General features: G+C 41.7%; 1 protein-coding gene across 1 annotated transcript; it reads right to left on the bottom strand.

Annotated features, from left to right (window-relative positions):
• Positions 1-292: 292 nt before the first annotated feature.
• Positions 293-12,223, bottom strand: LOC140346051 (recQ-mediated genome instability protein 1-like). The gene is made up of 6 exons (XM_072432306.1): positions 12,055-12,223; positions 8,246-8,316; positions 7,696-7,819; positions 6,565-6,649; positions 3,937-4,207; positions 293-1,185 (listed from the first exon to the last, which is right to left on the bottom strand). Exons 2-6 carry the CDS (start codon positions 8,293-8,295, stop codon positions 336-338), a joined length of 1,380 nt encoding a protein of 459 aa, XP_072288407.1. The 5' UTR covers positions 8,296-8,316; positions 12,055-12,223; the 3' UTR covers positions 293-335.
• Positions 12,224-12,778: the final 555 nt, after the last annotated feature.

The following is a 12,778-nucleotide window of genomic DNA, read 5'->3' as shown; positions in this document are numbered from 1 at the left end:
CGGTTTCGGATCATTTTGACCCAATTAGATGCTCTTACAATATATTTGTCCTGGGCCAAAACAAATTCTACTTTATTCCATGAGAAAATGATGTGGTACCGCCCCTTTAACGCAGAATAACCCTTTTAAAATGTACAATATAGTTAAAAAACATGAACTGCTATAAATAAATAGCAGAATAAAATGCTTATGAGTAAGTTACCATCTATAACAAGTATGAACAACAATATGACAAAATATTAACGCTCCATCTCTCATGTATTGAAGGATACATTTTTATAGTAATGATTTAATTATTATGACAGCCCTAATAATAATAATATGTAAAAGCGTATCTACTTCCCCTCGCTGGCCTTGACCCTCTCGTCCAGCGCCTGAAGGTCCTGCTCGTTCACCGGTTCAGCTTTGGTCACTAGAGCTTTGCCCCCGCCCAGATCCACACGCAAGGTCATAACGCAGCACATGTCCACCAGCCCCTCCTGACACCGCCGCATCCCCGCCTCCAGCTCCCCCTTACGCGCCGGGTCCCTCTTCAGGGCCGCCTTCTCCGCCACAGAGAACCCGAGCAGGCCTCTCAAAACCCCGTCGGACAGCTCCACGTCCAGGTAGCCCGTGCCGTCCGATATCGTGGCGCCCACTTTCCAGAGCCCGTCGCCGCTTGTCAGCTTTCCGATTAACGTCACGATGAACGCTTTGACGACGATTTCCACGCTGCCGGATGAGGGTTTGTTTGGCATGTCGTCCAAAAGGCGAATGTACGAGAACGGAGGAGAGGTCAGCGAGACGGAGCTGGCGGTTGTTGGCCCCGTAGTGCTCGTGTTCGGTGGATTGTTGGAGCTAGTCGCTTCCATTTCCTCAATAAACTCGAGGTCTTCGTCCATAAAGTCATTGTGGTAACCTGGCTCAGTTTTGATTGGATTTTGGGCTCGAGGTGGCGCAGTTTTGGGTTGATTTTGGGGTCGAGTTTGGGGTGGGTCACTCCCGGGACCCTGTAGAATGACACTGTCCAGTTCGTCCAATGGGAGGTCGTCGAAGTCTTCGTCTGGGAAGTCAGCATCCGCCGTGCTGTAGTTCTGGTCGAGCGGCTCTTCCCGTTGGTCACTTTGGTCGTGAGCCCAGACTGAACTTCCTGCCCGGCTGTTTTGAAGAACGCCGTCTCGGAGAGTGGAGGCGGACCCTTCATTTCTGTCCAAACAAATACAGAAAAATACACTGAGCAAGTACAGTTACATTTTAGAGTACAGCAGAAATAGGCCATGTAGTGTAGAACATAACCTTGTAGTTTAGACATCAACAAACAAACTGAAACACTTGTGACGTTTGTACTAGTCTCAGTTTGTTACGATGCTCCTGGATTAAAGGTGGCAGACATATATAGAAAATTGAAAATACTGCTTTTGTTGTTCTGGCAAAATCTGAATATCAAGGATATCGTCTGATTGAAATGATTACAAATGACATGCAAAAGAGACCAAAATGTCTAGCATGATCTTCCAAAACAAGTGATATTTCTGCCCTTTTTGGGGTTCATTGTTTGGCGCATTCCTGTTTTGTGCAACACTTGAACCTAAACCGAGGCATTTAGAGGCGCATTCTAGAACAGAGCTTCAACATTGTTAAAATATTGTCTAAATACCATTAAGGAGCCAACATTGCCAACTCCTGCCCTGGATCTGATTTAAATGTGTACTCAGTGAAATCAATCATTATTTAAAAAAAAAGCTAATCAAAATACCTATTAGAAAAATGGCTCTGAACAAACCAAATTGTTCATCCCAAATTTAAACATCCAGAAAAGGTAAAGAGCTTAGATTGTCATTTAAGATTACTTACAGAAGTGCTAAATTAAAATGTACAGATGCCAGTTTGACTCAACCTTCAGCCACTTCCTGGGTGTACACCAAATGTGAAAATGTGAGGCGGCTGCGGTTCAGTACGTCACAAGAATTACAGAGCGATTCGAACAAAAGCGTCCTGTCTACGGCTACTTTTCTCGAAGATCGCGGCGTTCCGGAGCAGTTCCCGGGTCATTAGACGAGTGTCCGGGCGCGAGAATCTGCACCGCAGAACGCCTTAACCCTAAACCCCTACATCTGGACAAGGAGGGACTAAAGACGGGACTAAACCAACGTACTAGAACTATAAACTCTAGATACGTATGCTCTCTCTGGATCCTCTAAACCGTATCGATTGCCTCTAGAAGCTAAAGTGAGCTAACCACAGTGCTGCCGAGCACATGTATCGAATCAGACTATGGAAAATGTAAGTAATAAGCATCGAAATCGTGTTTAACTGTTGTATGATTGCCAAGCTATTTACGTCGCATAGATATTACCGTCGTTGATAAGGCGATGACAAATTTGTTGCATGATTAGATTGCCGTGGACATATTCTTGGACGTCCGTGCGCATCCAATTCAAAAGATCAGTGTCAATGAAGCAACGTGACAAATGGTTAACTAGAATCATTAAAAAAGACCTGTACTCCGCCTAAGGCCCAAAGTCACCGGGAGAGGCTCCAGTCAGCCGCGACCCCGAACAAGAGCGAGAAAATGAATAAAGGCTTGGCTAATTCACCATACAAGACAAGACTACACTCATTACTCTGTGCCAGGGAAGGTTCTAGAAGGATTTGAAAGGCCCAGGGCTGACGAGGGCCAAGACTGATCAGGACGCTTGTGCAAAATAAGGAATCTTCAAGAAAAAAGATGATCTGCACTACGATTTAACTACTGCTACTTTCAATCTGCAGTCCCTGGGCAGGTGAATACACAACAACAGTAAGAAAAGTACACGTTACATTTCATTACAAGTACAGCACGTTACATTTGATCACTTCTAAACAACTCCACAAACTCCGGAGGTAGAGGAAGTGCCCATTCTTCTTCTGCGTCGCTTAGAGCCTAGAGCGCCCTCTTGTGAAACGCGGTTGCCAGGGTGAAAATAACTGATAATATCACATAGAAGTCGCCAGTTTTGGCCCAGGGTGCGACTTATAATCAGGAAAATACTCATGGCACAACCTAATCCTCAGTATACAAATATATTATCACCTGAAACTTTGACCAACAAAGAGCCAAACTAATGAGTGAAATTTGAAATGGGGAAGCGATTAGCAGTTCTTTTATTACACACAGGCTTTTAGATAGAGACCAGTCTTCCCGTATTTAGTTTAAAGTTTTAAAATGTGGACGGGCATTTTCGAGTGCAGGGACGGCCATTTTATTAATACCTCTTAGAAAAAAAGGGAATATTATCATTAAATCGGGCGGGAAGCACTTGACAATAGTCCGCCATTACAGTTTACTGTCCATCCATTTTTTACAGTTTACTGTTTCCAAGTGAAAATTTGCATGCTGCGCGCTGATTGGTCGACGAAATTTGTGTGCTTGGCTCTGATTGGCTGCCGAGCCGTGGTCCGGAGAATGCCGAAGCTACTCGTTTTTTCGCCTAGTCGGCCCCGGTACAATTTTGTCCGGGGTGTTTTCAAGTCCTATCTAAAAGCCTGATTACACACATACAATGTTATTATGTCTTTATATGTAGAAGGTTCATATAAAACACATTTGTGGACCTTGATTTGGATTTTGAATTCTAAATATCTATTGGATATTTGAGTATTGGCAAATGTGACTCATCTGCCAGAGCAGCAAGCCACATATTGCACAGAATCAGCTCCATAAATCCATAGTTTTTGCTGCACTTTCTTGCACACAGCTTTGATTTAAACGCTGAACTTCTTGTCACATATGTACATCGCTGCACTCCCGACTAAAAAGCCCGACTAGCATTCAAAAGCATTTAAAGCTCGTTCTTTTCTCGCGTTATTTTTGCCGGCAATAAACATTATTCTTCAATTCAAAATGTCACAGTATATTATTTTCCATGTGGAGTTGCAGCATTAAAATGTCAAGGCGTCACTTTACGAGCCACCCACCTGGAGGAGGCTGCGGCGCTGTGGATCCGGGCTGCGGCGCTTCCAGAGGAGTGAGTGCTTTCAAACAGAGAAGCATAGCCGCCGTCAGGAGCAGAGCCCACTCCAAAGAGCTGTTCCCCCTGGCCCCTCTGCCCCCTCTGCCCCCCCTGCCCCCTCTGCCCCCTCTGCACCCCCTGCCCCCTCTGCTCCCCCTGCCCCCCCTGCTCCTGCGCCTCCAGGCCGGCCAACAACTCCTGGTCGTCCAGATCCAAGTCCTCCAAATCCAAGGTGTCTAAAATGGGAAGGAAAAAGGTCACATTTTTTGGTACGTTAGCACAGTAAATAACCATTAGAGAATTTAAAATGCTAAATACTGAACATTTATTCAAAACTATTCTGACAAAATGGTGTGATGAGTGTATTAACCAGAAGTGACACAGCAACTTGTCGGGTTGTTCTGTTGTTTACTTTCTGTAAACTCCAACAGGAGTGACGCGTTTGGAATATCTGAATATTTATATACATGTTCTTTCACATTCATTTGAATGAAGCAGCAAAATAAAAACATTATCTTTGTGGTTTTTGGGCTGCACAGAGAAATGTTGTTATTTAAGGTTTTTTTTTTACATTTGGCAACAAGTGTCAGTGTCTAACGTCCATTTTCTAAAGTTCACAAATGTCTGAAGGATTTGTGGTGCCTGATGAAATGAAACTAAAATTCAATTGCGGTAAATTTTTGGTGTCCGTTTGCATTATCAGGGGTTTTCACATTGTTTTTTCTGACTTTTTTTTGGTCCCTGTCCCCATTCACTGCACATTCACACATAGCAGGAACTAGGGACTAGGGCCACAACCTCGAGGGACAAGTTTTTGCTGCTGCTCAGGGGCAGGTACGTTCCAGTTAGATGAGGAATTCCTCTTGAAGTCATCCAGGATTCATAGCACCGTAGTTACATTGGTAACCCTTTTTTATTTTAAATTTCACTGTTTGAGCTTTTTACGCATCAGGTTTATGTGTGTTCTGTGTTTTGTTTTCCTAACCCTACATAATTAAATATTTAAACATTTCGTACCACAGATGCTAATGCTAAGGCTAGCTAGGTCCGGGCTAACATAATGTAAACGTCGCCGTAAGTCTCCGTCATGGCTAAAAATGCGTTTTTGGGGCGATTGAAGTGTCCGTCGCCCCCTGCTGTCTTTGAGCGGAAAACCAGCCTTGCAACATTTGCTGACATCGACTTGAAGACAACTCTCCTGAGAAACCCTGGCTCTTTTTTTCATATTTGGCCACATGGAATGGTTTTGATTGTGATTATACGGTCTTATTATGATAAAGAAAGAAAACGAAACGAGCGTCTGTTCTGACAATGTAGTTTCACAAGAGAGCAGCAGGGGGAGCCCTATCACCAGAGTTACTTAGTTCTACCTTAAGAAATGTTTATTACATGGTCGTTCGTAATGAGATTGTGCATCTAAATAGTGACATTCTACAGGCCATTAATTTATATTGAATACAGATGGCGGGGCAACTAATGACTAATATAATTATTGTTAAAATGCAGTTTTTTTGCTGTAATACAAGAAGATCAGATTAAACATTTGTGAATTTACATTCGAGATATTTCATGACAAGGACAATGTAATCTATATCTTGCCCCAATCTGGGAGTATGACATTATTTGGGTAATGCTTCTCTGTAGAGGTTTTGAAGACATTCATGGCCTATTTTGCACAATATAATTTGTATTTTGACGTTCGATTCCAAGCCAAGGAATTTGTCTATTAAATGTCGACAATGCAGATGTGCAAACGGAAAAAAAAGGACAATTTCCTTATTTTTTCCAGGTATACAATGTTCAATTCAGCTTAAAATTAAGATAAATCCTTAACGATCCCTAACAAATAATGAAAAGGGTCAGCAAATGCAGTTGGATCCATCTGGAATTCATCAAATAATACAATTTGAAATGTGATAGAATAATATAAAAGATTATGAATAGGAAAGAATAGAAGGCAAAACATTTGTATTCATGTTTTACCCTAAATAATGAATATATCGCGTTATTTTTAGAACAGCGGTTATAAGACAGCGCTTGGGACGATAGTTTCTAACTTTAAACTATTCTGTGCTGAGAAAATGCATTTGCAATAAAGTTCTTCCGACTCATTTAATTAGACGACGTGGCATTTATTTTTTTTCACCGGTGCCTCATTCTACTCAGTTTTCAAATGGCGACTTGTGAAAGTATTCAGTATTTCTAGAACATATAAACCCAATGGAGCACACAAGATGCAATTTAAAAAACAGTGTATTTATTTGTAAAAAAGGGAGATTAAACTGCTATTTGCACGCCTCCTCCTTTCCGCGGACTAATTGTAATCAAACGTTTGGTCGAGTGAGTCACCACTATGAACTAAAGGTCTAGAGCCCTATAAATATCTTCATCAACAGTTAAGGTCAGTCACACTCCCACGTTCACCTAAACTGGGACAAAACCCAGACTATGATAAACCTGAACCTAAACCTGGACTAGATCAGGACTAACCGGGGTCTAAAACAGGGACCAACTTCACAAAAATCAACATCAGGACGGAAATAATATTAACGTGCGTGAATCATTTGGCGTAACAGAAGGAGGAGCCTGTCACCTTGTCGCGCAGGAGGCGGCTCCTCCCCCCCCCGCTGTGGCTCCTCCTCTTCAGGCAGACCCAGGGTTCGACACAACAACCTCGCCTGTCAACCACAAATACACACACATTCTGAAACGCCCTTGACAAACACTCATAATTAACAATAACGTGTACTTAGGCTACACATATTAAAGATTAAAATAACTTGTATTCAGAATATTAATTTTGTTTTGTTTGGCTCCGTTTAATGCGTTTTGTCCCCGTTTTGTCCCCGCGCCGACCTCTAAACTCGAGAAAAACCCCCTTCACTGTTGCCACGGTAACAGAAGCAGGAAATGTTTCACCGTTGGGCTAAAGGGAGGCACCATGGTTACAATCTCATAAACCTTCAGATGATTAATTTGTTTAGATCATTCATTTGAGGATTGGTATTCTTTATAGCGACAATTGAGGCGTAAGCAAATTAATTTAAACTTAGCACCGACCTCAATCCAAATTATTTGATCATTATCACCCCCCGTCTCCTTACAGATGGAGGTCCTCAGAGGCACTGCAGGGGGCAAAGACTATCCACTAAACAAGCCATATAATAATATTGAGTTTAAAATCTGTAAATCAGTGCAAAGTCACTTTTTTAATGCAAATTTAAAGAAAAAAAAAAAAACGTTATATATTCTTTCAAATAGATTGCAAATGATTATTGTGGGGGCCTGTGGGATCTTCAGGGTTGATAAGGGGGCCATGACTGATGTAGAGTAACAAAATGATTAAATAAAAAGTAAATCAAACATTACCGTATTTTCCTATTCCATAGTTTTGCCCGGGGTACGACTTATACTTATATTTATACTTATATACTTATACTCCGGAGCGATTTATATGTGATATTATTTGTTATTTTCACACTTGCAACCGCATTTCATACTCCAGTGCGACTTATATATGTTTTTTTCTTCTCTATTATGCATTCTTTGGCTGGTGCGACTTATAGTCCGGAAAATACGGTAATATCAGAATACAATTGTCCTCTGATTACGTCACCTTCCCAGCTCAGCAGATTGCGTTACAAGTCTGCAAATGACAATGACTTTATGATGTCGAGGAGTATAACAATAAGCATGTCTGTATCGATACTTTGACCTCACAAACCTGATTGTTTCTGTCCACCAGGTCGTCCACCTCTCCTCCCAGCAGTTTGACGTTGGTGGGTGCCAACAGCATCATGCCCAGTCTGCAGGGGATGTCTCCCTGTAACCGCAGCTTCACTCCAGGCCTGGGACAGAGTGTGGGCCACAGAAGGACTAAGTACTACCAGCAGCAGGGTGGACCGCATACTTTGACCCCACTGCACTGAGATTAAGTTAGTGCTCTTGAGTAAACGTGTTGGTCACTTTTCCCGCTCTGAGTAAGTCTTTCAAGTGACAAAAGCAGTGTTTATTGCTCTTTTAATATTATTATTATTTTGTGATCTATCTGTAAAAAATACCAGATTTTGTGCATTAACAGACTGTAGTAGCTTCACAAAATACTTGTTTACTCTTGAGTAATTTGTTGAATAATAATATTTTGTGTACTTATGTAGTGAACCATGATATATATATTTATTTTTTATTTCAAAACTAATAACGCACTGTGTCTGCAGAAAAAACACACATTTCCAAAACCACTCAGTTGTAAGTAACAGGTTTTGTGTCCAAACCTGAGCGAGGCGCTGAGGGCGGAGATGGGCTGGTACTCCATGGCCTCCATGTTCTGGACTCCATCAGTCACCTGGGCAACAAGGCGACAAAAACACTTGTTATGGAGAAAAGCCTCCGCACAGTGTTTTCACATTTGCCAACGAAACAGGAAATGGCATTTTGATAATAAGGTGGTGGAATGTTATTTTTATACGGATTAATATCAGTCTGATCTCCCTGCGTAATCCTCGAATGGGCGTGTCTGACGGGTGGATTAGCCAATCAGGGACGTACACGGCCCATCCGTCTCAAAACAAATCCGTGAGCGAAGCACAAAACCGTCAATCTGAGGTGAGAGAAGTTTGATTTTGTTCTGATCTGAATGACCAATGAGCTCGTCCGCTTCACACGTGTCACAGAAGTAACCGCACCCACATGGATTGCACGGTTCTGTTTGAGTTTGGCAGAGGAAGCGGTGACCGAACTCATGTTACTGTAATGAGTAGAGTCTTTGTGTAAATGTATTTTTTACTTGAACTGAGTAAAATGTTGTCCATGTAATTGTAATGAGCTAAATCATTACAGTCTCTGCTCCTTTCTGTTCTCCACGAAACACGAATATGTAGATTGCAGTTTAAAAACAACTTACAACTTATGTATTTTCTGGACTTTTTTCATAGTTTTGGCCGGGGTGCGACTTATGTGTGATATTATTCGTTATTTTCACACTGTCAACCGCATTTCACATGTTGATTATTTTCACACAGGCAACCACAAGAGGGCGCTCTAGGCTCTAAGCGACGCAGAAGAAGAATCTGCACTTCCTCTTCCTCTGGAGTTTGTGGAGTTGTTTAGAAGTGACACAGAGGAAGAAGAATTCAGTGGAGTTAGTGATTTGGGGTAAAACTGATGCTTTGGTAAACTTGTTAGCATGTTCTTTATGCTATAGTTATCTGAATAACTGTTCATATGTTACGTTAACATACCAGACACTTACCACAGTTCTGTCTGTGCCTCATGTAGCTGAAGGTGTTAGCGTTAGCATATGTCATGTAGCTGAAGGTGTTAGCGTTAGCATACGTCATGTAGCTGAAGGTGTTAGCGTTAGCATACATCATGTAGCTGAAGGTGTTAGCGTTAGCATACGTCATGTAGCTGAAGGTGTTAGAGTTAGCATACGTCATGTAGCTGAAGGTGTTAGCGTTAGCATATGTCATGTAGCTGAAGGTGTTAGCGTTAGCATACATCATGTAGCTGAAGGTGTTAGCGTTAGCGTACGTCATGTAGCTGAAGGTGTTAGAGTTAGCATACGTCATGTAGCTGAAGGTGTTAGAGTTAGCATACGTCATGTAGCTGAAGGTGTTAGCATTAGCATACGTCATGTAGCTGAAGGTGTTAGCGTTAGCATACGTACACCTATTCACCATGTTTTCTGATCTGTTATTATTTTAAACTGCATTTCAAGATGAAATGTCTGTTCTGGTCTTGGATTTTATCAAATAACTTTCCCCCAAAAACGCGACTTATACTCCAGTGCGACTTATATATGTTTTTTTTCTTCTCTATTATGCATTTTTTTGGGCTGGTGCGACTTATACTCCGGAGCGACAGCCGTAAACTGTTTCATTAATAAAGCGTTTGTATACGAGACGGAGTGGTATTTTTCATGCATACTTTGAAAGATTTAGCATGAATACTTGCAACTTCAAATAAATGAATGTTTCCCAGTCTCAGTTGTAATTCAGCACGGCATTAGTGGAATCGGTCGCTCACTCGAGACCGCATCTTCACCCAGAGACACAGAAGCGGGACGTTTATAAAGATTTCAGTTTTCAATGCAGAAGACCGGGCTTATACAAAGCGCAGCGTTTCGGCTTTGTGTCCTCTCAAACCTTTGCTTCCCGTGGGTTTGTGCCGCGCGGACCACTCTCCAATTGTCAAAGAATGAGTGAAAAACGGGGAACAAGTCATTGGTATGTTTCTAAGCAACACGGCTCTATTCTTAAGCAACCACCGACCACTGACAAGCACATTACTTAAGGTGAAAATTACAGTCTGTGCCTTATATTCCGGCAATTTTTTTTTCTTCCTTTTTTATAATGCTCCCATTGCGGCGTACAATACGGTGTGATTCAGAGCGAGCAGAAATCTTTCAACAAATACTTGAAAAATGTGGAATAATGTAAGTATTTTGATACAAACAGTTGCAGATTTTATACTTCCATAAAGATCTTTTTCCTCGGTTTAAAAAGCTGCTCCGTGTAACGTTTGGGTCCGCCACCCGCTTGTGTGTTTTTTGTGGTATTTCTTTAGCATCAGAAACACTCTAAATGTTTAATGTTTCATCTGTGTGGGGATTACCTTGAGTTAGAGAATACTTGTCTTTTTCAACCTACAGCTTTTAAGAACAAAACATACCATACTTTACCAGCATTAAATATGTTCAACACAGACCATTTCATAGAGCTTCAAGTGAAGTTAAAGCAAGTGAAATACTGAAATACTGCACCAATGCAACGGGGCCACACCCATATCTAAAGCTAGTGAGGGAGGGAGTAGTGAGTGAGTGAGTGAGTGAGGAAGTGAGTGAGTGAGTGAGTGAAGTGAGGAAATGAGGGAGTGAGTGAGTGAGTGAAGTGAGTGAGTGAGTGAGTAAGTGAGTGAGTGAGTGAGGAAGTGAGTGAGTGAGTGAAGTGAGTGAAGTGAGTGAGTGAGTGAAGTGAGTGAAGTGAGTGAAGTGAAGTGAGTGAGTGAAGTGAGTGAGTGAAGTAAGTGAGTGAGTGAGTGAGGAAGTGAGTGAGTGAGTGAGGAAGTGAGTGAGTGAGTGAGGAAGTGAGTGAGTGAGGAAGTGAGTGAGTGAGTGAGTGAAGTGAGTGAGGAAGTGAGTGAGTGAGTGAGTGAGTGAGGAAGTGAGTGAAGTGAGTGAGTGAGTGAAGTGAGGAAATGAGGGAGTGAGTGAATGAGGAAGTGAAGTGAGTGAAGTGAGTGAGTGAGTGAGAAAGTGAGTGAGAAAGTGAGTGAAGGAGTGAGTGAGTGAGTGAAGTGAGTGAGAAAGTGAGTGAGTGAAGTGAAGGAGTGAGTGAGTGAGTGAAGTGAGTGAGTGGGTGACTATAAGTCACACCAGCCAAAAAATGCATAATAAAGAAGAAAAAACATATATAAGTCACACTGGAGTATGAAATGCGATTGCAAGTATGAAAATAACAAATAATATCACACATAAGTCGAGTGTGAGTATAAATAAGTAGTAAGTATATGTATATAAGTACAAACATAAGTATAAGTCGCACTACGGCCAAAACTATGAAAAAAGGTGCGACTTATAGTCCAGAAAATACGGTATACAGAGAAAAGCAGGAGGCTTTCAGGGTATATTTGAATAAAAACAGACCAAATGAAATAAATAAAAACATTCATGCCCAAAAAGCAGAACGTTCTTAAACCAAGCAACAACCTCATTTGGGCTGCACAATAAATAATTTCATTGCATTATACTGTATCTAAAAAAATAATAATCGAATAGCAGAACATAAAAAGTACAATTAAAACGTAAACTTCATAATTTAAAGAACAAATGCAATGTTTATTTATGTTTTTGTTTGTGATGTGATTTTCATGCATCGGTTCTCGTTTAGCAAAGCACTTTGGATGAATTGTGCTCGACTAAGAAACTTGCCTTGCCTTACAGTGCTTATTTTCACCACGTTAAATGATGTTTGACACGACATGCAGTGTACGGTGACCGGTGACCGCGCAGTGTACGGTGACCGCGCAGCGTACGAGGACCGCACAGTGACCGCGGCGTGTGGACTGTGGTGCGGAGTCGGACCTGCAGCAGGAGCACGCGCGTGGGCCGAGACTCCCAGGGCCGCTGCGTGAACTGCGTTACCGCCGACACCTCGTCATTGGCGCAGTCTGTGCCCTTCCACTTCTGCAGCTGCCCGTACGCCGGCTGACTGACGTCCAGCGCCGAGTCGATCTGGACACGTCACAGACAAAGTTACTCACGGACAGGCCACAAATACATACACCCATGACAACAACAAGATGAAGAGCGGCCGCGCAAAAGTATTAATCTGTCATTTCTAATTGTCACTGATCAGATTGAGTCTTTTTAAGTGAGAGAGAGCTGCACAGCCAGTCCTCTTGACAGTAAACACATGCAAATAGAAATATGACTGTTTTTGTGTGTGTTAAATGCCAATATGACGTGTCTGTACTGGTTATTCTGGTCATGTCCAGGGAATTAATATAGGAGAGCCGCTTTTATGTTTATAATGAGACTAAACAAAATAGAATCTGACATTTTGTGTCATATTTCCCGGCTCTAGGATCAAGTGAGAGGAAATTAATATCTAAATGTTGTTTTTGAGTTTTGCAATTAGATTTTGATCAGATTTATCGTTAAATATTAAACAAAAAGCCAATTTTGCATAATATGGGACATTTAACCTTCTATTATTACTGTTAATTGTACCTCTCCCAAAGACGTTTTTTCGTTGTGTGTTTTATGTAGTAGATTTTCATTTTTTTTAAAACTGGGAGGTTTTTTT

Source organism: Eucyclogobius newberryi, unplaced genomic scaffold, assembly GCF_026437365.1.
Source record: "Eucyclogobius newberryi isolate DKJ021-1_F unplaced genomic scaffold, fEucNew1.0.hap1 SCAF_569, whole genome shotgun sequence".
Classification (NCBI taxonomy): Eukaryota; Metazoa; Chordata; class Actinopteri; order Gobiiformes; family Gobiidae; genus Eucyclogobius; species Eucyclogobius newberryi.
Note: the sequence above shows the minus strand (reverse complement) of the source record. Positions and strands in the feature narration are given on the sequence as shown.

Excerpts from the sequence above, each read along its gene's own strand:
- LOC140346051 (XM_072432306.1), bottom strand. The coding sequence starts at position 8,295 with ATGGAGGCCATGGAGTACCAGCCCATCTCCGCCCTCAGCGCCTCGCTC. Across the intron at positions 7,820-8,245 it reads GCCCTCAGCGCCTCGCTCAG|GCCTGGAGTGAAGCTGCGGT; the intron begins GTTTGGACACAA and ends ACTCTGTCCCAG. Across the intron at positions 1,186-3,936 it reads AGCGCCGCAGCCTCCTCCAG|AAATGAAGGGTCCGCCTCCA; the intron begins GTGGGTGGCTCG and ends TTGTTTGGACAG.